Source organism: Talpa occidentalis, unplaced genomic scaffold, assembly GCF_014898055.3.
Source record: "Talpa occidentalis isolate TD23 unplaced genomic scaffold, MPIMG_talOcc4v2.1 talOcc4.10, whole genome shotgun sequence".
Taxonomy (NCBI): domain Eukaryota; kingdom Metazoa; phylum Chordata; class Mammalia; order Eulipotyphla; family Talpidae; genus Talpa; species Talpa occidentalis.
This window is the reverse complement of record NW_023600993.1, coordinates 5630493-5654707: the sequence shown is the minus strand read 5'-3', so window position 1 is coordinate 5654707 and position 24215 is coordinate 5630493. Positions and strand designations below refer to the sequence as shown.

The 24215-nt window shown below is 50.8% G+C and overlaps 1 protein-coding gene across 1 annotated transcript in view; it reads right to left on the bottom strand.

Annotated features, from left to right (window-relative positions):
- Positions 1–21832, bottom strand: part of SLC6A11 (solute carrier family 6 member 11) — an 83997-nt gene extending 62165 nt beyond the window's left edge. Inside the window, exons 1-4 of the mRNA XM_037522781.1 lie at positions 21524–21832; positions 18691–18825; positions 18431–18571; positions 15016–15106 (exon numbers count right to left, since the gene is read on the bottom strand). Coding sequence (XP_037378678.1) covers positions 15016–15106; positions 18431–18571; positions 18691–18825; positions 21524–21773 — 617 coding nt within the window. The 5' untranslated portion in view covers positions 21774–21832. The remainder of the gene's footprint in view (positions 1–15015; positions 15107–18430; positions 18572–18690; positions 18826–21523) is intronic.
- Between the last annotated feature and the right edge of the window lie 2383 nt (positions 21833–24215).

The window sequence follows — 24215 nt, the reverse complement described above, 5'->3', positions numbered from 1 at the left end:
CCAGGTGCTGGGGCGAGCTCCCTGGAAGAAGGCACATTCCAGCCAACCTGGGAGGATGAGGTAATATAGGCAGGAGTGGGAGACAGTAAAGACTGGTTTTGGTCGAGGTAACAAAGGGCAGACAAGAGAGTTGGGGCACCTGGGAACACTGGTAACAGGGACCAAAGGGAAAGACAGGACAGGTAAGCAGAGGAGGCACCAGTAGCAGCCTTGAATATCATGCTCAGGGCCCAAGCCATAGCAGAGGGGGACCCCCATGCGTGCTGAGTCGATGCCTCCAGACATTCCCCCTCTCCCCGCAGAAACCACCTGTTCTCCAGGGTTGACACAGGCCTGCCTCCCAGAGCCCATGCTTGGGGCTGGTGATACTTTAGAGTCAAACGTTCTATGCTCCACATTGTATGGAGGCCACGGCCCTGACACTGCCCCCCCCCCACCCCGCTTGCTCCATGAGTCCCACAGACTCTGGCTGCCAATCCCCCTGCACCATGCCAGTAACCTGGGTAGCTTGCAAAGTGAGTGCTTTGAGAAAGCAGGCCCCACCCCACCAAGCATGAGCGACTCCCTCAGTATCTGTCTCCCTGAGAATCCACTCAGGCCCGAGTCTGCATTAACTACTCAGTGACACCAACTAGCACTGGTCTCCAGCCCCAGCCCTCGCTGGGGAAGTAGGCAGGCCCCCAGACAAAAGTGGGCTATGTGCGGCTATGAATTTACTGGAAAGAAAGCCAGTGAGTCCTGTTGACAAGAAGGGGAACATCCCCTTAAATACATATTTACTGAACACCTACTATGTGCCCAGCAGGGTATGAGATACTGAAGATAAAAAGGCATATAGGGGGCCTCCCTGGTGGCGCAAGGGGTTAAGTACCGCATTTTGAAGCAATCTGCAGCCTCTGCAGCATGAGTTTGATCTCTGGCAGGCCAGGGAGCTACCCACCTGGTGCAGCAGACCTCTCCTGTCTCCCCGCTGCTCCCCTCAGCAGTGGATTTCAGTCAGTCTGCCTGTTCTGCTCCCCACTCTGTCTCTGGTGAATCCTCTCAGCCCCACACCTCTGGCCTGTACCCCAGGTCTTGTATGCATAAATAAAAAAATCTTAAAAAAAAAAAAAAGGCATACAGGTAGATAGGATGAGAGGCAAAAGGCTCTCATCCTGGAAGAAGCCGGGCAAAAAAGAAGTCCAAGTTAGCTGAGAAAGGCACGATGTGGAGTTATCTCCAGCCTTGCTGGATTTGCTGCTCCCATCCTGTCTCTGGCTTTGACGCACTTGGAAACTATAGGCCTTATGAATCGAAACCTGGAGAACCCCTATTATTATAACAGAGAAGTGGGTCCCAGCATGGTCCTGCGCCCCATGCTGGGCCGACTGAGTCTGAATCTCTGTGGACTGGCTCCTGGCTCCCCAGGAGCTGCATTCGCCATTTCCCCAAGGGTTCCTTATGTGCCATGGACTTTGGGTACCACAGAAGGAGGGTTTCCTGGCAGTGCAGCAATTACCTAGAAACTCCACCCAAATACATACATACCTATCTATCTATCGATCTATCTTCCCCCTCTGAGGGGAGGAGGTCATGGGTCCTTTGAGAATTATTTGAATATTTTCTCCCCAGAGGAATTCCCTGATGCATTCACTCACTCCCACAATTCTGCAGGGACCTTTGGGTGCTCATTGAAACTCCCTTGTCTCCAAGTAAGAAGCCTGGAGCTGACATATAATTCCCACCTTACAAACCGTCCCCCTGCACCCTAAGGTCCCAAAGGCCATGGGCGGGTGGATAAGGACAGCCCAGAGCAGGAGCGGACACTGCAGGGGAGCCGGCCCAGCGCCCGGCCATCCCTCCGCCCTTAGGGAGACGCTTCCAGCAGCCCCCCAGCTGGCAAGGTGCGCATGCACACGCCTTCTTGTTGATGTCGTTGTTTTCTGAGCGAGCATCTGCAAACTGGAAAGCACGCGGGGACAGGGGAGAAGCGGGGGCAGACCTCCAGGAGGAGCTGGCTCGGGTCCCCTCTCCTCCACATTTTGGATGCTGCAAACTTTTGAGTCATGCAGCCTGCTTCAGCGCCCTCTCGCTTAATTGAACAATCTCATTCCCAGAATGGGAAGCAGATTACCAAAAGCTATGCAGGATGAATTGCTCTTTTGTTCCACCAGACACTATTTGAAAACATCCTAAACTATTTTCTTAGGTTTTACCAGCACTGACTTGAACTAGAGCAGGGACCTTGGGTTTCTAAAAAAAGGGGTCTTGGGGGCCAGGTCCTCAGCCTGCAGGGCTGTGGGGTTGTTTTGAAACCCACAAGGGCTGCTTTGAGTGCACAGGGCTGGAGCGCTCAACTCCAGAAACTTGGAGAAGGCACCACTCTTCCTGGGAAAAGCTTTTTTCACGGCCCTGCCCCGTGAAGCTGGAACAGAAGAAAGGTCTGAATAAGGAAGAGTTCCATGCCAATACCCGGGCCAGAGGGACCCAGGGACAGACCTCCCGACATGGTTGGGGGGCAGGCTGGTGAGGACTGTTCCGAGGGCCTCACTCACTAGAGCTACACTGTCCACCTCTGAGGACTCAAGCATCAAAGCAGACTTCCTGAAGCATCTTTCACAGACCCTAAGAGCTGCATATTCTAGAGATTTTCTCAGAGCTTGCAGGCACAATGCCTCTGCCTCTCTAGCCTTTGGCACAGCCAGAGGTGGGCTGGGTACAAATCCCAGCTTGCTCCTCACCAGCTGTGTGGCCTGGGGAAAGGGACGTCGTCACCTTCTCGGAGTCTCAGTCTCATCTGTAAAATGGGAACGACACCTCCCTTCTGTGGGCTTTCAAGCATGAACTCATCAGCCTTCCCATGGTCCTTGAAGTAGGTACATTCATCCTTATCACTTTAAAGAAGGGGGAAACTGAGGTGCAAAGAGGCTAAGTAACTTGCCAGAAGCCACACCATGAGCAAGTGACAGATCTTGGATCTGAACCCGGGATCCTGGCTCCAGAGCCCATACTTACAGCCTCAAAGCTGGTGTCTACCTCCGCCCACGCCAGGGCACCGCCTTCCTTTCTCTATAATTTAAAGCCTCAGTAGATGCAAGCCCCAACACAAACTCTTCCACGTGCTTTTGTCGCTGGCACAAGGGGGAGAAAGCGTGTGTCTGTGCATTTGTTAATTTTTCAAGTCATGCTAATTAGAGTCTTCAGTGGGCCAGGTACTGGGCTCAGCATGGGGGTCTTTGTGGGAAGGCAGGTGAGGAAACAGGGCAGGGTGTGGAGCGGTCGTGCCAGGGAACAGCGGGACCCTCCCTAAACACTTGGCCACTCCGAGGATGTAGAGCTCGGGGTGAGGCAGGTGGCCCTGAAGGGCAGGAGAGTTGTGAGCGAAGAAGAGGGGGTGCCTGGGGCAAAAAGGCCACCAAGGACAAAAGTCCGGAGGTGGAAGGCAGGCTCAGAAAGGCGGGGGGCCAGCAGGGGAAGTGGTGTGACAGGACCAGGGTGGGGAGGAGGGGAGCCAGGAGAGGTGAGCACAGGCCAGACCTTGAGCTTTGCTGAGGAGCTGGGGCTTCATCCCGAGGACAGAAGGGGGCCCAGAATAATCTTAAGCTGGGAGAGATCCCAACAGATGCACATGTGGGAACTCTCTTTGGCTGCAGCAGGGAGAATGGAGATGAGCGTGAGCAGGGCAGAGCACCTGGTGCAGAGAATTCTGTCTCCATTTGAATAAGATATGGGGCCTGGGCTAAGGTAGGGGAATGACCCTGGTGGGTAGGGGAACAGGTGGGTTTCAGAGCAGCAGAGGGGAGGTAGCAGCAGAGGCTGACACCCAGGTTTATACCTGGATGGATGGAGCAAGAGTGAGCATGGGTGAACTGGCAAGTGGGGTAGAAGAAGAGGAAGTGGAGAAGCAATCATCTAAACAAGATGATATGGAGGTATTTGGGGGACACCCCCATAGCTGCAATACCCAGAAGCCACAGGGTCTCTGGAAGCAAAGTTCAGAAAGAAGATCCACAGGGAAGACAGGGAGTGTGCGGTTGCCAGGAGAGCTGGAGAAGATGGGGAGGTGTCCTTGAGGGAGGTGAGGGGGACAAAGAAAGGCAGGGGAGCAGCAGGGGCTTCACCCACTGAAAGGGGAGGCAGAGCAGCCTAGTGAGAGGTGAGAGGATTCTGGACAAAGGGAGGGCGAGCCAGGGGAGCCCCTGGTGCAGGCCCCATGGGGAGGGCAACTTAAGAGGGCCGGGGTGGGTGGGGAGCAGACCAGGGGAGGTGAGATGCCCCAACTCCCGTCAGAAGACCCGGGAAGTTCAGCTCTGCCGGCAGCTACAGGGCCGCGGGAGCAGCTGCCTCACTTACACTGGCGTGGTTTTCCGGTTGGCATGACAGGGGCAGCTAAAGGGGAAGAGCTGGGGGCAGGGGAAGCTTCAAGCACAGAGGGGATGGGAGCAGAGAGAAAGGAGCGGGGAGAAGGCCCTGGGAGGCAGGCAGAGGAAGAATTCACTGTGGAGACAGAACAGGCGGACAGGGCTGGGGAAACAGGGAGATGAGTCTAAAGGCAAACTGTCCTTGTTAAGAGATCCTCAGAGGGAAGGACAGAAGGATGGCAGGGGGCGGGGGGGAGCTCCTGGAAACATGATCACGATGAGGGTCTTACTATACCCATGATACAGATAGGGAAACTAAGGCCCAGGGAGGTGAAGCAACTGGTCCAGATGGGGATCTGAGACCAGGTTCTTCTGACCCCACATGCCCAGGGCATCCCTGAAGCCCACCCAGATGTGCTGCTCAGGCTTCTCTGCCTTCACAGCCTGCAGACAGGGACTAACCTCACTGACCCACCACACCCTTTGCCCGGGTAGCACACAGGGCTGAGACGAGAGAGATGGACACAAATGGACACAGCCCCACACCAAGGCGCCCTCCAAGAGGCCCGCCCACTGCCCAGAACAGGTCGCACCAGAGACCCCGGAAGGGCGCAGCACGACAGTGGGGAAGGCAGGCCTGGGGCAGGCAGCGAGGGCCTTGCTGCCACTGCCTGCACGGAGCCGGCGAACACACCACCTTTCTCTAACCTGCCACCGAGGAGGAGAGGCTGCCAGGGATGGGGCGGCCGCCCTAAACGCTGGCAACAGGAGGCTGGGCTATAAATAGCCTCACTCAGGCCTCCAGAGCTCCCAAAGCAACAAACAAACAAGCCAACAAGAAAGGGCCCAAGACCAGAACAATGTGCTGCCCCTGCCCACCCAGCCCCCAGGCCCTGCTCTGGCTTCTCTGGGAAGAATGTGCCTGTGGAAAGGGGCAGGCATGGGGTCTTGCCTTCACTGCTGGCGGGGTGCGAGGGGTGGGGATGCAGCCTCACAGGAAGGGGGATGGAGACACCTAAAACAGTCTGAAATGGAAAGAGCAGATGACCCTGCGTTACCTCTCTCGGGCATTTCTCCAAAGCACATGAAAACACTGATTCAAAAAGATACTCGCACCCGCAGCGCCAGTCACAACAGTGGGACACGGGACAACAGTGGGACACGGGAGGTGCGGCCACAAGTGTCCTCCTGCCCAGCAGTGGGTGGCGGATAAGGAAACTGCAGAGCACACACCCCATGAGACCACGCCTCCGGGAGCACAGTCCCGGGAGCACCTCCTCAGGGAACATGACTCTGCTATTAAAAAAGATGTCAGGCTCCCTGGTGGTGCAGCAGTTGAGCGCTGGGCTGCAAAGCTTCCCGCAGCCTCTGCAGCGCCGGTTCAATCCCTGGCCATCAGCGGTGAGGGTCCCGCATGGCGCTCAGACCTCTCCTGCCATGCCCGCTGCTCCCCTCAGCAGTGTACTTCGGTCCTTCTGCCTGCTCTGCTCCCCGCTCTGGCTCTGGTGAATTCTCTCACCCGCCCCTGCTTCTGACTGTACCCAGTGCTTGTATAAATAAATAAATCTTTTTTTTTTAAATCGTGGAAAAAAAATAAAAAAGATGCCATTACTCCTTTTGCCACAATGTAGATGGGAGCAGAGGCGATGACACTCAGTGAAACGAGGGGCCCGCTCCCTCACCCGTGTCAGATCTGTCTCTCGTCAGAGCCCCCTGTGCTGGGCAGGACCAAATGCCGAGGCTGCCAATGGTTTACACCCATCACCCCCACAGGGCAGAGTGTGCAGCCTGCGCTGGACGCCTGTGGGATGGAAACCACCGCGTTCTTAGGCAGGCACCAAGCCACTTCCTAAAGGAACCTCTTGAAATCGACACATGACACAACCCAACGAATTTCTGTTGCTTGTTGGTTTGCAGGCCCTCGAACCTTCTCCAAAGCCATTCCTTGTTAGTTTCTTCCTTCCTGCCTGCTCCTCCCCACCCTCCTTCCCTCAACTACACTTCCCTGTCTGTGACTCTTCCTTCAAAAGCCTGGGCCCACAGCCTGCAGCATGAGTGCCACATGGCCATGGCAGCGGGATTCTGCCCGGGGAACACTCTGGGGGCACCAGAGACCATGGCGGGACGCAGGCAGAGTCAGGCTGCTCCAGTCTGTGTGCCTGCTGGCCAATAGAGACACTTCAGGCATGGGCCTTCGCCTCCCCCACCCCCAAGAATACTCCCAAAGGGAGGCCACATGATCTGTCCCCTGGATGGGGGCATCCCATGAAGAACTGCACCTAGACGACTAGATGGGGCCAGGACACGCAGCAGCAACTCCACACGAGGTCCTCGCTGCACCCAGCAGGTCGGGAAGACAGAACCCAGCCTGAGCTCCTGCCTCCACAGCCACAGTCTGTGAAAACTAACACCCTTGTGGCTGATTTACATGCAATTATTGTCACGCTAATGATCAACAGTGGGTAACAGAGGGCAAGCTCTCCAGCGCTTGCTAACCCTAATCCCTACCACTGCTGCTGCCATTCTGTGCACAGTGAGCTGCAGAGATTGAAGGAGACCAAGACAATCAAATGGAAGCAGGATTGAAACTGGCCCCATGCCCAGGTCTCAATGTCCCCCACTCCACCTCTGCAACTTACACGTTGCATTTCAACCCTTGCATGTGCAAGTGACGCCTCCAGCCTTGGCTTGTGCTGCTTCCGGGCTTGTATGCAGACTGCATCCCAGAACCACTTATGGGTCCCTCTCAAGGCTGGGGCGCTGGGTGAGCAGGCACCCGGCTGCTCATGACTGAAGGCAGTTGCTCCTGAGGGCGGCAAAGTAGGAGACTCCCTCCCAGTTGGAGAAGTGCGGCCCACTCTCCATGAACCAGGCCTGTTCATGGCCCGGGAATGCTCACCGGGCAGCGTGGGTACTGCAGGGCAGTGGGCTCTGCAGTGACCCCTCCTGCCTCTTATGTGTTGTTGTTTCTGCTTTTATTTAAACACACTTCCTACAGTTTCTCCAATTTTTCTACCAAAAACCCAGATGACTTTTGCAAGAAGGAAACCAAGGGTTTGCTGGAAAGCCCCTTCTATAAAACAAGGAATAGAGCCGGAGGCAAATTAAGCCTCTGGCCCTGGGAACACACTGCTCTTCAACAGACGCAAACAGGAAAGCGAGAAGCGCGGCTCCAAAGGCCCAGAGGAGGGCTGGCAGGCAGGGATCTCAGCTGTCAACAGGGGAACGGCTGCAGAAACACCTAACTGCACTGAATATTTGTGTCCCCCCCAAATGCATGTCATGTCCTAACCCCTGAAGGGACACATTAGTCGGCAGGGCCTTTGCGAGTGGCCTAAGTCCTGGGTGGAGCCTCATGAGCTGGACCAGAGCGCCCCACGCCCCTTCCTCCCCGAGGACCCAGCGACAGGAGCATCTCCGAGAAAGGAAAGGAGGTCTCAGCAGACTCCAAACTGCTTGCGCCTTGAACTTGGACCAACAGCCTCCTGGACGATAAGAATCAGTGTTTGATGTCCAAGCCCCCAGTCTATGGCCGAGCAGCCCCAGCGGGTGAGGATGCATATTCGTAGATCTGTTGGGTTGTCATTGCTTGCAACACTGTTTTTGCAATCACTTATGTATTAACTAAGAACACAAAGGACATAGCACCCTGTTTGGGCATCATGAGACAATCTGGGGTTCCCTGGTGCACCACAATGGCTGGGAAGGCTGCCTTGCAAGGAGGTACTGGGTGGAGCAGACTCGCAATTCTTCAACAGAACCTCCCCGTTCTTCTTGAATCAGGGTCCCTAGCACTTCCTTGGTGGGAGGCCCTGGCAGGAAGGACCCTCTCTGCTAAGTGAGCTCCCCTGGCCACGGGGCAGGAGCAGCCCCACAGCAGGGCCTCCTAGAGAAAGAGCACTGCTGGGAGCAGCGGGAACATGGAGCGGTCTGTGTCCTGGGCAGGTGAGCTGGGCAGAACCGCCACGCCTCCACGGCTATGTTTGATTAATGGGAAAATGGGGATTTTTGTTCTTCTGTTTTTCTCACAGGGCTGATTTAAGAATTGAAGGGGGGCCTCCCCGGTGGCGCAGCGGTTGAGCGCTGGGTTGCGAAGCTGCCCGCGGCCTCTGCGGCGCCGGTTCGATCCCCGGCTGCTCCCCGGCCACCAGAGGAGGGTCCCACATGGCGCGCAGACCTCTCCTGCCGCCCGCTGCTCCCCTCAGCAGTGTCCTTCGGTCCTTCTGCCTGCTCTGCTCCCTGCTCTGGCTCTGGTGAATTCTCTCACCCTCCCGTGCTTCTGACTGTGCCCAGTGCATGTATAAACAAAACAAACAAATAAATAAATAAATAAAAACATGCCTCTATTAAAAAAAAAAAATTAAAAAAAAAAAAGAATTGACGGGGACGATGTTAGAAATGGTTCGTAAAATAAACAATGATTACAAAGGTGAAATTGGGGCTGAGATGGGATCTTCCATGCTTATATTATAATAAATGGGAGTCTTTATAATACATGGCAGTTTGTTCAGTGATCCCAGGGTTCCTAGTCAATTACTATTATGAAGTTACCATGATTTTAATTTTTTTAAGTCCTGCTTTTAATTTTTTTTAATTTAAATAGTATAAAAAAGTATAAAGCAACCAGTAAACTTTCTTTCCCTTGCTTGCCTGCTCCCTACTCTTGGTTCTAACCACTGTTAGCAGATCCTCGTGTCACCTTCCAAATTGCTCTAATGAAATGGAGACACATATTTCTGTACAGATGGTATTATAGGCAAGATTCCATGCCGCACCTTTTCCACTTAATTTCATCTTAGAGATCTTTTCCGGATGAACCCATCTCCTGTCTCTCCCTGCTCAGCAGTTGTTACAGGAATATACCACGATTTAATCAGATCCACATTTTAGAATATTTTGTAGGTCCTTTTTTCTTTAAACTATCACAAATAGCATTGCCATCAATGAGCTGGACATAAAGAGTGTGGCTGTGTCTACAGAAGAGGCTCAGAAATGGAATTTGGGGAGCCAAGGTTCTTGCTAACTGGGTTTCCACTGCAGCCTGAAAGCCACGAGAACAGGCAAATTCGGAGCCTCCCACTTGCCCTCCTGATCAGGAAAGGCCCACCCAGGGGACATCTGACACAAGCAGGCAGGAAGCAGGGTTAATCCCCATCTCACAAATGGGGGCTAATCTCCAATATTCTCTTTAAGCCTTCAAACCTTTCCAAGGGTTCTCGGCTCAGGATAGGTGAGGTCTCACTTAATCCTCAGAGGTCCTCGGAGGAGACAATCCCGAAGGCTGTGCCTTGCAGGTGGGTGGCATATCTCATTTCCAGAGGAGGACACTGAACTCCACGGTGTTTCAAACATTCATGCATTTCAAAACCTGCCGAGCACTGGAAAGCACTGACAAGCCAACAGGTAACTAGAATAGTTCCTGCTGGGTGGGTCTCTCATGGAAGGAGACAGGAAATAAAGACACGAAGAGCCAGGTAAGTACCATGTGGACAATCAGACAGGCTTGAGAGGTACTGGAGTGCTGATTCAGCTGGATGGTAGGGCAGGGGGGTTCCCAAATGGCATTTGAGTTAAGACTCTATGACATGGAGGAGCAGGCTCACTGGCACTCATAAGGAATCTTCTAAGAAGGGAGTAACAGACGCCAGAGACTAACACATACAAAGGACAGAAAGGAAGCCCCTGGAGAGACACTGCCATGGGCATAGGGGAAGAGGAGTTGGGGGGTGGGGGGCATACTGGGCTGGGTCCCAGCCCACTGAAAGAATCAGGTTTCCCATCAGCTCTTCCAATGTGGGATCAGAGGTCCAAAGAAAATTAATTCAAGTGGCCAGGTGATTTAGAAACAAAATTTTAAAAACTCCTCCAATAAGGACAAACCAGAAAAGACATGACCTCAACCTTTGGGAAAAAGATTGAGAACCAAATGGCCCTAGAGTCAATTCAGGCCCAGCAGCAGCTGGTGTTCCATAAACGTTTGTTGAGTGGACACCAGGAGAAAGCAATGCCAGCTGTACACACTGTGAGTGTGGACTTGCTTGCAAACTCTTGACTAAAGAGCCTGAGAAGGGGAAGTGGAGACAAACCACAGGTGGGTTACTCACCCAACCACACTCAATCCCACCAGAGGACACAAGCTGAAAACACAGAACTGCAAACATATGGACATGAATGCATGTCTGCAGCACATGTTGCTGGGGGAAACCAGGATGGCCTTGTTTTGAAATGTTACCAGAGAGACCAGTGGCCCCTGCCACATGGGGCCCCTGCCCAAGTCAGGATCCAGACTGACCTGAGCTCTCACACCAGTAATTTGTGTGTGTGTATGTGTGTGTGTGTGTGTGTGTGTGTGTGTAGAAGAACTGGGGTGTAGGTCAGATGTGTGGGTGGTGAGAGGTTTCACCAGAGACAGAGTGGGGAGCAGAAAGGCAGATCCACTGAAATATGCTGCTGAGGGGAACAGCGATAGGACAAGAGAGGTCTGCCATATATGGGTTAGCTCCCCGGTACTGTGCCATCCTGGCCAGGGATCAAAATCAGGCCACAGTGGTGACAGCTCTGAGACTTAACCCCTGGGCCACCAGGGAGGTCTTCACAACTATCATTTTAATTGCACCCTGAGAAGAGATGCCAGCCTTCAAGATGAGGGTGGATTGGGGCAGGTGCCTGTGGTTAAGACAAAGCATCAGCCAGTTGAGGGCAGGGAAGTGAAACTCCATAAGTGATTTTATGTTCTTGTGTGGGCTTGTCCTGTCCCTGATTCTAGAAAGCTAGTACTGCCCTCTGGGCTAGCACTTCTGCCTCCCCAAAACAGCCAGGGTTCTTCGGTGCACTGAGAACTCAGACATTTGTCAAATGATAAACAAGCAGAGAGCAGGGCAATCTATTCTGACCAAGCAGCGTAGCCCTGAAGGGGGTCCTGGAGTTACAGGCAGCGAGGAAAAGTCAAGGGGACAGTGTAGAGGCATGAACCAGCCACACAAGGAAAGAACGGAGAGACTAAAGAAGAACCTCTTCGGGGAAACCTGATCGAACACTCGAACGCCAGGAAGCCAATATGCGGCCACAAGTTGGGATTTACTTAAGGAATAACTGCCTCCTAGCTATTTAATATAAGGAAAAACAAATAAGTAGTTACTCAAGGCAGAATTTCCTTTTAGCAAAGTGCTGGTTTGGACCATCAATGCATGGCTAGCCTCCAGGGGGTTGAGTGGCCTGGGGAGAGAGGTGCAGAAATTCTGAAAGAATGCACAAGAAAATGCATTTGGGTTCATGAGAGTTAAATGGATGCTCTTGCTGAAGGATACAGCTTTCAGCTCTTCTCAAACCGATGTGGTTACAACAGTTTCTCATAGGATGTTATGAAGCCTCACACTCTCTACCTTTCAGGCTGACCTCCGGGGAAAAGATAAATCAGAGTGGTCTGATGAGAGCATCTTTGAAGGGGTGAGCATCACAGCAGCATTTGAGTGTTTTTAGGATGCAGTACAGATAAGACAGGTGCAATCTAAACAGAACACTAGACCCACAGGTCCATTCTCCCATGGACATTTATACTGAATGGTCAAGTAGCAGACAGAAAGGTCCAGTTACACTTGAAGACACAGAATATATGTCCCCTCCTACCACTTGGTGTCCAAGTGGGTGGATAATATATATATTGCAGAGAGATTCTAGAAATACTCAATGCCACTGACCAGGGAACTTAAGAAAGCATGAGTTCTTATCAGAACCCACTTAAACTCACCTTATGTAGTGTTTTCTAGAAAATATTGCCCTTATGCCATCTTTGCACTCATCTAATCACTCTGTAAATAATTGTGGGCCTTCCAAAGCTTGACATTCATGAGTAAAACCAAAAAAAGTGCTCTTTCATGCCTGCCGATTGGGAGATTCAGAAAATAAACCAACATATTATACAAATAATGATTTCATCAAAGTTTTCTGTGTATGCTACAAAGGAAATGAATGGCTCTAAACAATAATAAGTTATAGAGACCTTGCCCAGTGTGGGTTTTCAAGATGGGTTCTCTAAGAGAGCACAGATACCATGTTTTACAGACCCTCAAATGTACAGCTACCAGACTAGTCTCTATGGCACTGCTCTGCAAAACCACAGGCTGATGAGGCTGGAAAGGACACACAGATCCACCCACTGCAGCAGCCTCCTCTATAAAACACATGGTACAGATGTTCTATTTGAAATTATGATTCTGTAGATCTAAGGAGCATTGGAGAATCTGCATTTCTAACCAGGTGATTCACATGCTGCTGCTCTGCAGACAATATTTAAGGAGCACAACTCTATCAGGCATTTGAAAAGACCTAAATCCACAAAGAGCTATACCATGTTCATGGACAGAGTGGCTCAGTCATAAAGATGTCAGTTTTCCTCAAATTAACATATAGGTTTTATGTACTTCCAACCAAGATCCCCATGGAGTTGGTTAGTTCTTTACTGTAGTTGTGGTTTTGGAATTGTTCAACCAAACAAGCTGATTCTAAAATTCATGTGGAAGACAATGTTGGAAACGTGCAAAGTGAGGGGCTTGCCTTACCAGCACAAGGCTTACAGTACAATCATAGATGTGGTTTTGACACACAATTAGCCAAGGAGACTGATGGGAAGAAGGGCCCTCACACAGACCTGTGCTTTTAGGAACACTACATGTGGAAGAAGCCATTACAAATCAGAAAGGAAAGGATAAATGATTCAGGAAATAGAGCTGGAGAAATTGATTATACTTTAAAAAATTGGTTTCCTGCTTTGTACCATCTGCAAAAATAATATTCCAAGCAGATTATATTCCTAAATATGAAAATAATGAGCATTTCAAAATTTTAGAAGAAAATACAATTTTTTTTACAACTTTGAGGTAGGAAATATATCTTAAATGAGACACCAACTGTGCAAACCAAAAAAGATTGACAAACTTGACTTCATTAAAACTGAAATCCCTGTATGCAATAAAGAAACAAGATAAGTCACACTAGGAAAAGCTATTTGCAGCACAGATTCTAGTATCTAGACTGTATCAAATATTCTTACCTATCAGAGAAGATAAGCCAAAGAGAAAAGGATATGAGCAAGAAGGTCACAGCTGAAGAAACCAAAAGGGGAAAGACATGAAAAGATGCTCAACCTCATAACTGATTTGAGGAATGCAAATTTTAACTAGTGGGATATCATTTTACTCTATTATATGGGCAAACCTTAAAAACTCTGACCAGAGCAAGTGCAATCTAGAATTGAAGCAGAGGGAATTCTCCAACACTCATGCTTGGAAAGTAATTAGAATGATCCCTTTAAAAGCAATTTGACATTATCTGCTAAAATTAACGATGCATACACCCTATACCCACTGATTCCACTCTTAGGTATGTCCTAGAAACCCTCATTTATGCACATGGCGAAGCATGGGCAAGACATTCTTTCAGCGTATTTCACAATGGTGAGAAATGGGAACAGTCCAAATGCCCTACCATTGGGAGGTGGTTAAATACAATGTGATCTATTCATTCATTGAAGTACCATGCAGCAGGAAAAACTGAATCAAAGTCACATGTATCAATATGAGTATGTTTGGAAATCAATATTGAATAAAGAAACAAAATTATGAAAATTTCAGTAATGGATAACATTAATATAAAATTATTGTTTGCATTTTTAATATATAATTTTAAAACACACAAGAAAAATCTAGGTGCTATTTAGGATATATGTATTTGGGGCATAAATACATGTTCACATGTATTTGTAAACTGAGGGTAAGGTGCTTCAAGAAAACCAGACTTTTTCAGATTAAAAAGCCTCGGAAAACCTTCGACCCACAAATGAAACTGTTCTTTCCTACTGAAAACCAGGAATATTTTTACAAAGGCTCCTAAGTCAGGGCTAGAGTACATGGTTATGCAGGCTGGTACTGCACAATCCATAAGCACGTACTTCTCTTTGTAAACGATGCCCCGGGTTGTACAGAGAATAACATATACACCTGTCTATGACAGTGCTGTCATTCCTAGGTCACTGGCCTCTTTGGAAAACAATGCCCATTTCTGGGGAAATGCCCATCCAAACAATTACTGCCTATAACGTCAGTGGATTCCTCCTGACAATTAGCACCTGCACCAGCCACACACTTCCAGGGAGGAGTGCCCACACCCTTCACAAGCACTTGCAGACAAAGCCATGGGCCTGAGCTCTTTCTTAATCACATTTGAACATGCCTCTTTATAATCTCTTTCCATTAAAGTTGATCCTTTTGCTTTCTATCTGACACTCAGCTACTCAAAGAGAGCTAACCTGTTCTCCCTAGAGACTTGTGCATTCCATGCTAAATATACTCTTGACTTCACTTATTGGAAACAAGTTCTATCTTTTCTTTTATGAAAGATGAATTTTTCAACTGTCCATCATTTCTCCAGCACTTCTTACCCTCACAGACAATGAGGCAAGCTGACCTTGATCCCAGAATGGCAAAGACTTTCTCTCAGCTGCCCCTTTGGGAAACCTCTAAAGTTCTCTGCTCTGACTTCCCACATGACCAAACGCCCACAGCAGCCAGGAAGGCAGAGGTTGGAGGGAGGGTCAGCCTTCTCCAGAGGCAGGGATGTTAACTGAGCAGAACCAGGGCAGATTCCCACAAGCCCAGCGAGAAGGGTCACTTCCACTTACTCCCAAAACTCCATGACCGGGGAGGTGGCGTTCTGTAGGGCCACATGGCTGTGGTTGCTCACATTCAGTTTCTGGAACTCCACACACTTATCTACAGTGGAAATAAGACAAGAAACGCAAGAAGGTTAGGACCTCCGTGAGGGCTGGATCTTGGGAAACAGTCAAAGCCGATGGTGCAACCAGGCGGTTTTACTCAACGGCCACAAGTAAACACATCTCAAAGAGCACCGTGGGGGAATCATTAACTTAGAATGTAAGAGTGGCTGGTCTGTGGACCGGGGAAGTTGTGGGCCCGCTGCCTTCTCTCCAATATCCCCAGTCAGTTTTCTCCATCAAACTCTTTGCTCCTGCCTTGTCCCCAGACCTTCCCTTACCCCCATGCCCTGTCCATGGCATTTACCTGCTCTGCTCAGTGACCCTCCAGGAGGGGGTCCACCTTGAGGTCCCCAGGGGAAGTAAAACAGTTGAGACTTAAGTTTCCTTCATGTAAAAAGAGGCTGAAAGCACATCTGCCTCATACAGAGGTGATTATTAGGGGAGAAATGATGTCAGTCTACATGAACAAAGAATTCCTACTTTATTTCCTTACTAGATCAATCCATCCAAGAAAGGATTTGCTGGATGTCTCTTCTCATGCCATGAAACTTTATCAAGGGAGATTTGAGTCTCAAGTAAAAGACACCTAAGTGTCCATCCCTTAAGGCCCAATCAACCTATTAATTCCTCCTCCAGGAAGCCTTCCCTGGTCTCCCTGCTGTGAATTCTAAGAAAGTGAGAATGTAAAGGTCCTTCGAGGGACCACCTTCTCCAACAACCTTACTCCGAAGAGGCGGAATCTAAGGTTCAGAAATAATCAAGGGGCCACACCTGCATCCTCTCTCTCTTCTACAAGACACCAGTCACTTACAGGCAGAACTGGGAATCGCCTCAAGCCAAGACTCCCGTTCCTCTGCCGTCGTCATTGCCCAGTCCTGCCCACCACCATGGCCTCCCTCAGCACCCACCTGTGCAGAGATCCCCTGGCCACCAGACTGGGCTCCTGAGGGCTGAGCTCCTGCAACCAGTCATTTCAGCCCAGGAGGGAGCCAGTCCTCAGCCTCATTCTGCATGTGCAACCTCTGGGGGCAGGAAGGACCTCCTCTATATGATGGTTTACACATCACAAGTGTTTACAACACCTTTAGAGAAAGGGGTGCAAGCCAGTGGAAGGAAAAGGTTTGCAGTCGGCTGAGGAAACGACCCCACTACCCCAACCGTCTGCCTCTATCCCTGGCTCTCGGCAAGTGCTAATCAAATTCTGGAAGGAGATGCTCAGTGGGGTCCACAGCACTACGAGGAGATGGGAAACCTGGTGACATTGGGCTGTGTCCTGTGCCTCAGTCTGGCAGGGGTGCCCTGAGCTCTGACTGGAGTATCTAAAACAGTGTTTCTTAATTTTTTTCTTTTCTGGAATAAAAAAATTTCTCAGACACCCAGGGTTGACAAGGTGTTTTTATTAAAATTATTTGTAATCATGCATAAGCAATGAGTTATTAAGCCTTTGCCATTGTAGCACTCATAGCTATACAACCGGAATTAAAATTTCAAATTAAATACAGAAATAATCATGGGGCCCACATCTGCATCCTCTCCGTCTTCCACAAGTCACCAGTCACTTTGGGGCAGAAATGCGAATCACCTCCAGCCACGCTCGGGTTTCTCTGCGAGGCACCCAATACAATTCAAATTGATAGTGGATGGTGGATGTAATGGGTAATGTCATTTGGTGAATTAAATGGATTTCCCAAGCAAAAACATGGAACTATCAGTAGGCGGCAGGGTCTATGGAGTCAGCATGCCTATTCTTCCACAATTTTTACCTGATCATTCTTTCGCAAAACCTTCATTCCAAGAGTTTGTGGCATTCTCAAACAGACACCACTTTGGGCCAATGCACCACTCTAATTCAATCTCTCTGCTCTCTCCCCTGGACTACCAGCATCCTTTATCCCAGGACTGCATCTTCAACTGTAGACACATACAAAATCAGGCACTGAAACATCCCAACTGTCCTCAGTTGGAAGGTGGTTGCACAGACAACCTAGAACATGTGCATATTTTTAGAGTATCCTCAAAATAAATACACAATTAAATTATCATGGGGGAGGAAGAGAACTCAGAAGCCTCCCAAGAATCTGTACTTGAATTTTAGTTTGATAGATGTCTCTATGAGGAGCCTGGTCAAAGAAGATTAAGAAACAAGATCTGAAAGAGCAACAATGAGATCTCCGAAAAAAGTGAAGATGAGGGGGCAAGACAAAGTCCCACAGAGTAGGAGCTGGGTTCTAGGTTAGTGACTGCCAGTGACTAGCATCTCACAAACTCGCAACTAGTATCTCAGTCTTCAGAATGACAGGCCATTTCCAAGACAACCTGACTACAGGTTATAACACAGAGGGCGAATAGCTTAAAGCATGCGTGCCAATTCTTGTCAGAAGGCAGTGGCTTTCTGGAGCATGCTGGAAAGGGTTCTGAGGCCAAAACTAAACTCAAAGGGAAGATTTCTATGACTGATTAGTGATGTCTGCCCAGAGAGCAGCTACTGTCAATAGGGGTTGGACATATATTTGCCTTCCCTGGGTTATAAGAGTCAACACAGATAGGATAACAAGTGGAAAAGCAAACAGTATATGAGAAACCAAAGTAATCTAAAAAGTTCTCCATTCTAAGGGGTTGGGGAAGGTTGGTGAATTCAAACATTGACCAGGATGGACAGGCAAACAATCCAAGTGGACTGGGTGGGGTCGCTGACCAACTTGAGGACAGATGCCCCATCCAGAGGCAACAGCCGCTTCTTAGCTACCATTGCTGCCAAGTAAGAATGTGGCAATGTGGGTCTGGCAAATATTTAAAATTTTCAAGAGAAGCCAGAAATTTGGATTTTCATTGAAAATCTGATCTTTTCAATCTAGGCAACCAGATACATTTTTTCAAATTTGTCTGTCATTGATCCCAAACCTAATGGGCCTTTTGGCCTCCTGTCTGCAACCCTTGATCTAATCTAACGTTTTCATTTAACCCAGGAAAATCTGACACTTGGGGAGACAGGGCCAGAATGACAGCCTGAACCCTGAGATCTCAGTCTAGTGCTTCTTCCTCATGTCCCCACTCTGCCCCCAAAGGGCTCAATCTCTTTCAAAGAAAGGATCACCTTTCTTTTCCTTGTGCCAATCCCTTGGCTAGCGACTGAAACCTCTGGCTTCAAGGCTGCCAGCCACAAAATGAACCCAGGCCAGACCTGACCCCCAGATTCAGCAAGGCCATCCCAAAAAACTGAACTCACAGCAGGAAGCCTGGATGGGTCTCCGGGACAAGAACACACCCCAACAGCAAGTCCCCAGAAGGATCAGCACAGAGACCACCCCACGGGCCATACCTGTGTTCCACTCGTGTCCACAGGTGGCCCAGGGGAGCTCGGTGGTAAAGCAGTTGCTCAGGTAGAAAATGGCCCATGCCAGGATGATGATGTAGTACACATTTAGATGGGCCTCGATCACCTGGGTGGCATAGCCGATGCCTGAAAGAACAAAGCAGTGGGCCACTTGGGTCTCTCCACCTTCCCGAGATGTCTTCTGCCACTTCCACAGCCTGATCACACCAGGCATCCATTTTCCTTCCAATGAACTCGACACTTACCTTCAAATAAAGGGCAGACTTTCCTCCAGCATGTAATGCCACCTTCACTGGTGAATTGTCCCAGAGCCGTTTCCAGGAAAAAAACAGGAATTCCACAGCAAATAAAAAAGACCACGTAGGGAATCAGGAATGCCCCTGTGAGGATGCAAAGGAAGGGACCAGGGTTAAAATCGCACCTGCCATTTCATGCTCAGCTCAAGAAATCCTACTAGGGGCCTGTGGCAGGCAAGACACCACCTTCACAGGGCTTGAGGTCACGTTCCTGCTGGGAGGACTAGCATCAGGCTTGCTCTCTCTGCCTGCTGTGACCTGAGTCTACCTCACACCCCCCAGCAGTCCCTCCTCCCTCTGTAAAATGGAGTACCTGTTCTGCTAAAGTCAGAATTGGTGCACAGCTAAGACCAGGATGTCACTGAAAGTGTGTTGTTTGCTTGGCTCTGTTATTTATATATTCCATCCTCTAGCACAGGTGAAGTCTGTTTCCTTCCTGAATAGTGCACCCTTCACATTTATTCTAGAATAATCTCAACAGGTCAGGTAACCTGCAAAAAATCTTTTTCCTAAAGAAAAGCATTCTCAAGCAGACAAGCAGTGGGCAACACAGGACTCAACGTGAGGCCCCGTTATGGAACTGAGTTCTAAGGCAGTGGCCCTGGGCACCTACATATCCGGAATGGCTGGCTTTGAATCGGTCAGAGAAAAGTCCGCGGTGAGCTTTAGTGCTCCATCTCGAAACACAATACTCACAGCCTGGGCCTTTCTGTGAAACAAATTAAATAACTGAGGTGAACAGGAGCTATTCCAAGCAGAAAGAGGCTTTTCCAAATCCCTCATTCTCTGCCCATCTCATACCAAAGCGTGCAGCACATGCCGGTCCCCGCCCTCTCAGCACTGCAGGCTCTCACTGAAACTGCTTTTTTGCTAAACGAAGCTTCGTTAACCACAGGGTGAACAGCAAACTCTGTGATCCATCCTGAGAGCAGTGCCCTATTGAGCAGGTTTGGGTCTTATTTAGCTTTTCTGAGCAAGAGACTATTGCTAAAGTTTCACACCGGGAAAGCAATACTATGCTGACATCAATGAGTACAGCTGAGTAGGTATTTTTTTTTTAAGGTAAATAGTTGATAAGCAGGTACTCAATTACATTAAATGGCAAAATGCATGTGAAAGGGCATAAGAGGGTCTGTGTGCTGAACTGAAGTCTAATGGATTAAGATCAGCAGGAGCAGTTTCCCTGGTGAGTTATAATTTACCTGGGAGATCTGTGAATTCTCTTGAATTTAGCAGTCGACACTTTCTGAAATTCTCCGCCTATGTATTTGCAAAGCTAGCAATTCCTAGGATGACTGGCTCGGTTAAACCAGGTAGCAAGCCATGCACCCATGTACCCAATGGAGACCCTTGGCAAGTTGGGGGTGGGGACAAAGGACTCCTTTAAAAACTTTACTTATAGCAACTTTTTTTTTTTTAAATCTGTTGACAGAGCTTGTAATTAACCCAACTTACCCTTCTTTCTGCTTTTAGGGATGCTTTTTGTTTTGGCTTAACAATTCTCTATATTTAAAAAAAAAAAAAAAAGCTGTCAAAACAGTTTGCCAGGGACTACACTAAAGGTTTCCACAGGTTTCTAAGTGGACACGGCAACTTAAAAGGCTGAATAGTCCAGGAGAGCAGGGTTCACCACTGAGGGCACAGGGCATACTTGGAGGCTCCAAGTCCACGCCCTCTCTGGCCACCAACGCCAGCGGCCAGTTCATTACCAGTGCAGAGCGGGCTGGGAGCAGACTGTGCCTCCAGGGTGAATGTCCCTCAAGAGAGAGCCGGGGCCAAGCAGTACCCTCTCTCCTGCTGCGGCTGCTCCCACAGGAAGTCCTGCCCCACAGAGCTAACAGCCTGGCCCTGCCAGCCAACTCGTAAGCAGCATCCTTGGGGTCTGGGGATCTGCTGAAGGGGTAGGGGCACAGCAAAAGGAGGGCGCAGACACCAGCTTTCTCTTGGAGAAGCGATGCCACCAAGAAGTTTTCCCAAGGTCCCTTCCATAGACCCGCCAGCTGTCCTGACACAGGACAGGCAGGGTGCCTGAAGTTTGGGGCTCCTTCCCTGAGCTGGGAGATGAGAGGCTTCACTGCTGTGTCCCTACAAATGGACATGGACACACTGTGCTAGAAACGGCTCTCTCGTGGCCTTCCTTTCCCGTCCCCTCCCTTCACCATCTCTAAGCATCTCCAGTAAAAGTAATCACTTGGTGCCAGTTCTTCCACTGGAGAGGCCCAAATACTAGCCCCACAAAGGGCCGGGGAGCCAATGCCAGACGGGGCAGGAAAGCAAACAGCAATGCCTCCTCAGCTCAAAGCGCTCTCCGCCTGGCCCCAGCCGATGAAAACAGGCCTCGGCTGTCAGAGCGCGCGCCATCACTTCCGAAGTGAGTGACTTCCCTGAGCCTTAACTTCTCAGGTGCCAAACCACTGCCTCCAAAGGTGGCTGAGAATGAAATGCCGTCATGTGGGTCAAGTTTGGGCTCAGGCGCTCAAAAACCCGGCCTCCTTTCACGACCAGACTTCGAACCCAGGCGGGTTTCTAGTGAGGGACACTGAGGCGCTGCCTCCAGCCCCAACGGCAGCAGGGGTGCCAACAGCCAGGGGTCCGCCCTGCAGGCGGGCAGGGGGCTCCTCACCTCCCAGGGCTCGAGCGCTCGCAGGTGGCAGGGCAGGTGCGAAGAGGCGCGTGCGCGCTGGCGCTGCCAGGTGGCCCTGGGGGCGCCCCGCGTCCCGCCCCTCGCGCGCCCCCGCCCCCACGCGGCGGGGTGCTGGCTCCCCGCGCCGCCGGCCCTCACCTCCTCCGTTCTTGTAGCACAGGTAGGGGAAGCGCCACACGTTGCCCAGCCCGATGATCTCCCCCGCCACGCTCAGCACGAACTCCACCTTGTTGTTCCAGTGGCCGCGCTCGTGGACCGCCTTGTCGCGCTTGTCGCGCGGGTCGCGCGCGCCCCCCGCGCCCCCGCCGCCGTCGCCCCGCGCCTCGGACTCCCGCGACTCCTCGGCCGCCTTCCCGTTGCCCAGAGGCAGCGCCTTCTCCGCCGTCATGGCCGCGCTGGCTGCCTCGTGCGCCCGCCGGCTCTGCGCCGCCGCCCCGGGCGGGCCGGCTTTTCAGGAGGCGCGCGCGGGCGGGCGGGCGGGGCGGCAGGGGGTGGAGCCGAGGGCCGGGCCGGCGCGGGGCCGGGGCCCGGACGGGACCTCGAGACGCCCACGCCGCCAGCCGGCCCGGCCCGGAGCCCGCGGGCACCCCGCGCGCGCCCTTCCTCGGGTGCCCGCCCAGCGGCCCCTTGGAACCAGGGTGGACGCGCCGGCTCCCGCTAGGCCGGGCTCCCAAGCCAAGCCCTGTGTTTCCATCACCCCAACCTGCACCCGGGGCGCGGGCCTGGGTTTCCCAACTCTTGAATGAGAGGGGTGGGCTCTAGGCCAGTTCTCCCCAGCCTTCACTGCACCCCAGCACCTCAGGGTCTGGTTAAGCTGCGGGCCCTGATGTAGTAGGTCCCGCTGGCTGGGAGCGTTTTCCTGGCTAACGGGTGCCACGTGATGCTGATGTTGCTAGGCCAGGGGTGGGCTTGGAGAAAGGAAGTAAATGACTCTTGGTTTCTTCCCAGTGCTCCAGTCAGAGACTGTAGCTCCCTAGGGTGGGGACACCAGCAGGTCTCGTTCATCCTGGCGCCCCTCCTTTAAACAGTGACTCGGGACCCTGTGGCAGTGAGGCGCCCCTGTCTGGAAGCTCCATTCTAAATAGATTCTCATGGTCCACCTATCTTAGTTGGGTGAAGTCCTCTGACCTGCCCTCCGTGCCTCAGTTTTCTGATCTGCAAAAGGGAATGCCAGGGGTGACTTTCTTAGAGGTCTTGTGTTTTGTGTGCCGTCAATGGGAAACCGCTGCAAGCCCTCAGTGTATTGGATGCACTCAGTGAACATTAGTAAGGATTAGTATTATATTATGCAGCCAGACCCGCATGTACTCAATGCATTTTCTTGTTTAATATCTGTCTCCCCACTCAATTGTTAGGGGTGCTGTGCACTGTCCTGTCATTATCATAGTCACAGAGCCAAGCACAGCATCTAGCATACAGTAGGTGCTCAGTAAATAGTTCCAGAAATACAAAAGGGAGAAGAAGAAAGTATTCAAACTTCAGGGCCACAGACCTAATCAGATCCACGCCTGTCATTTCAGTCCTGGAGAAGTCCTGCCCCCTGAGCTCTTACTGAGGTTACCTGCTGTGTCTCCATCCACCCTGGGAGCTCCCCTCCAGGGCTCCCACAGGGAGAGCCTCCCTGTCCTGTGGGCTTCAGCTTCTCCTGTTATTGTAGCTCACAACTGCTCAGGTCTCTCGGCACCTCCATCCCCTTGCTGCCACCATCTTCCCTTTGCAAGCCTCCTACCTCCCCTCCCCCTCACTATCATATTTCTTGAAAGAGTAAGTTTACATGCTGCTGGCCCTGCTTCACCTCCCACTCATTTCTCAGCCTACAGCAATCTGGCTTGCACCCCGCCATTCCTCTGAAAACGCTGTCTGCGAAGTCTCAGAAGATTTCTCTGGCAGACCTGCCAGCTCTCCATCCACGCCAATCCTGCCACACACCTGGGTAACTTCCTGCACCCTTACTTCCTTCTTCCCTTTTTAAAAAACTGTATTGAAAAAACACCAGTTTATAACATTATGTGTCAGGTGGATAGCCTTCTAAGTCGACACCTGTATCTACTGCATGATGAACATCACCGAGAGGTTCTGTCCTCCAGCCTACAACTGACCCCCTTTTCCCGATTTTTCTCTCCCCCCTCCTCTTTCTTTCCATTAATTGCTATTTTGTTCTTACAGTCTAAGCATTTGTTTAGGTTTTGTGTGTTTGTTTTACTTCTTTATCTTGCACATAGGAATGAAATCATCTGGCATTTTCTCCAGCTAAGAGCATACAATGGAGAAGGAAAATTATCTTCAATAAATTGTGCTGGGGAAACTGGACAGCCACACAGGAGGACAGAAACTGGACCACTAGCTAACGCCGTTCACAAGAATGACTTCCCAATGGGTTAAACCTTCCAGTCTTCAGGTGCACTCCTGTGTGGCTCCCCCGCCCCTGCTTCTCTGGTCTCCTTTCTCACCCCTTAAATCTGGTCTTTCGTGTGCCATTAGCCGCTCAGCTCAATCCCTGCATGCTGCCCAGAGTATGTTTCAAGTATGTGGGGTGTTTAGGATGGACATGAACTGAATTCGGGGAGATGTGGCTTCAGACCCATGCTCTGCCATTTAGGGGGTGTGTTAACTCTTGCCTCGGGCTGCCCCTCTGTCAAGGGAATTACTAGTTCTCTCTCCTGGGCTGGGTGTGAGCGCCACAGGCCTTGACTGCCACAAGTGCTTATTATTTTTATCATGATGGTGATGCCATTCCCTGGCTTAAAAGCCTTCAATAGCCCTTGTCTTAAAGGATAAATCAAATTGCTGGCCCTAGAATTCAAAGTTACCCCACAATGTGATTGTCCCA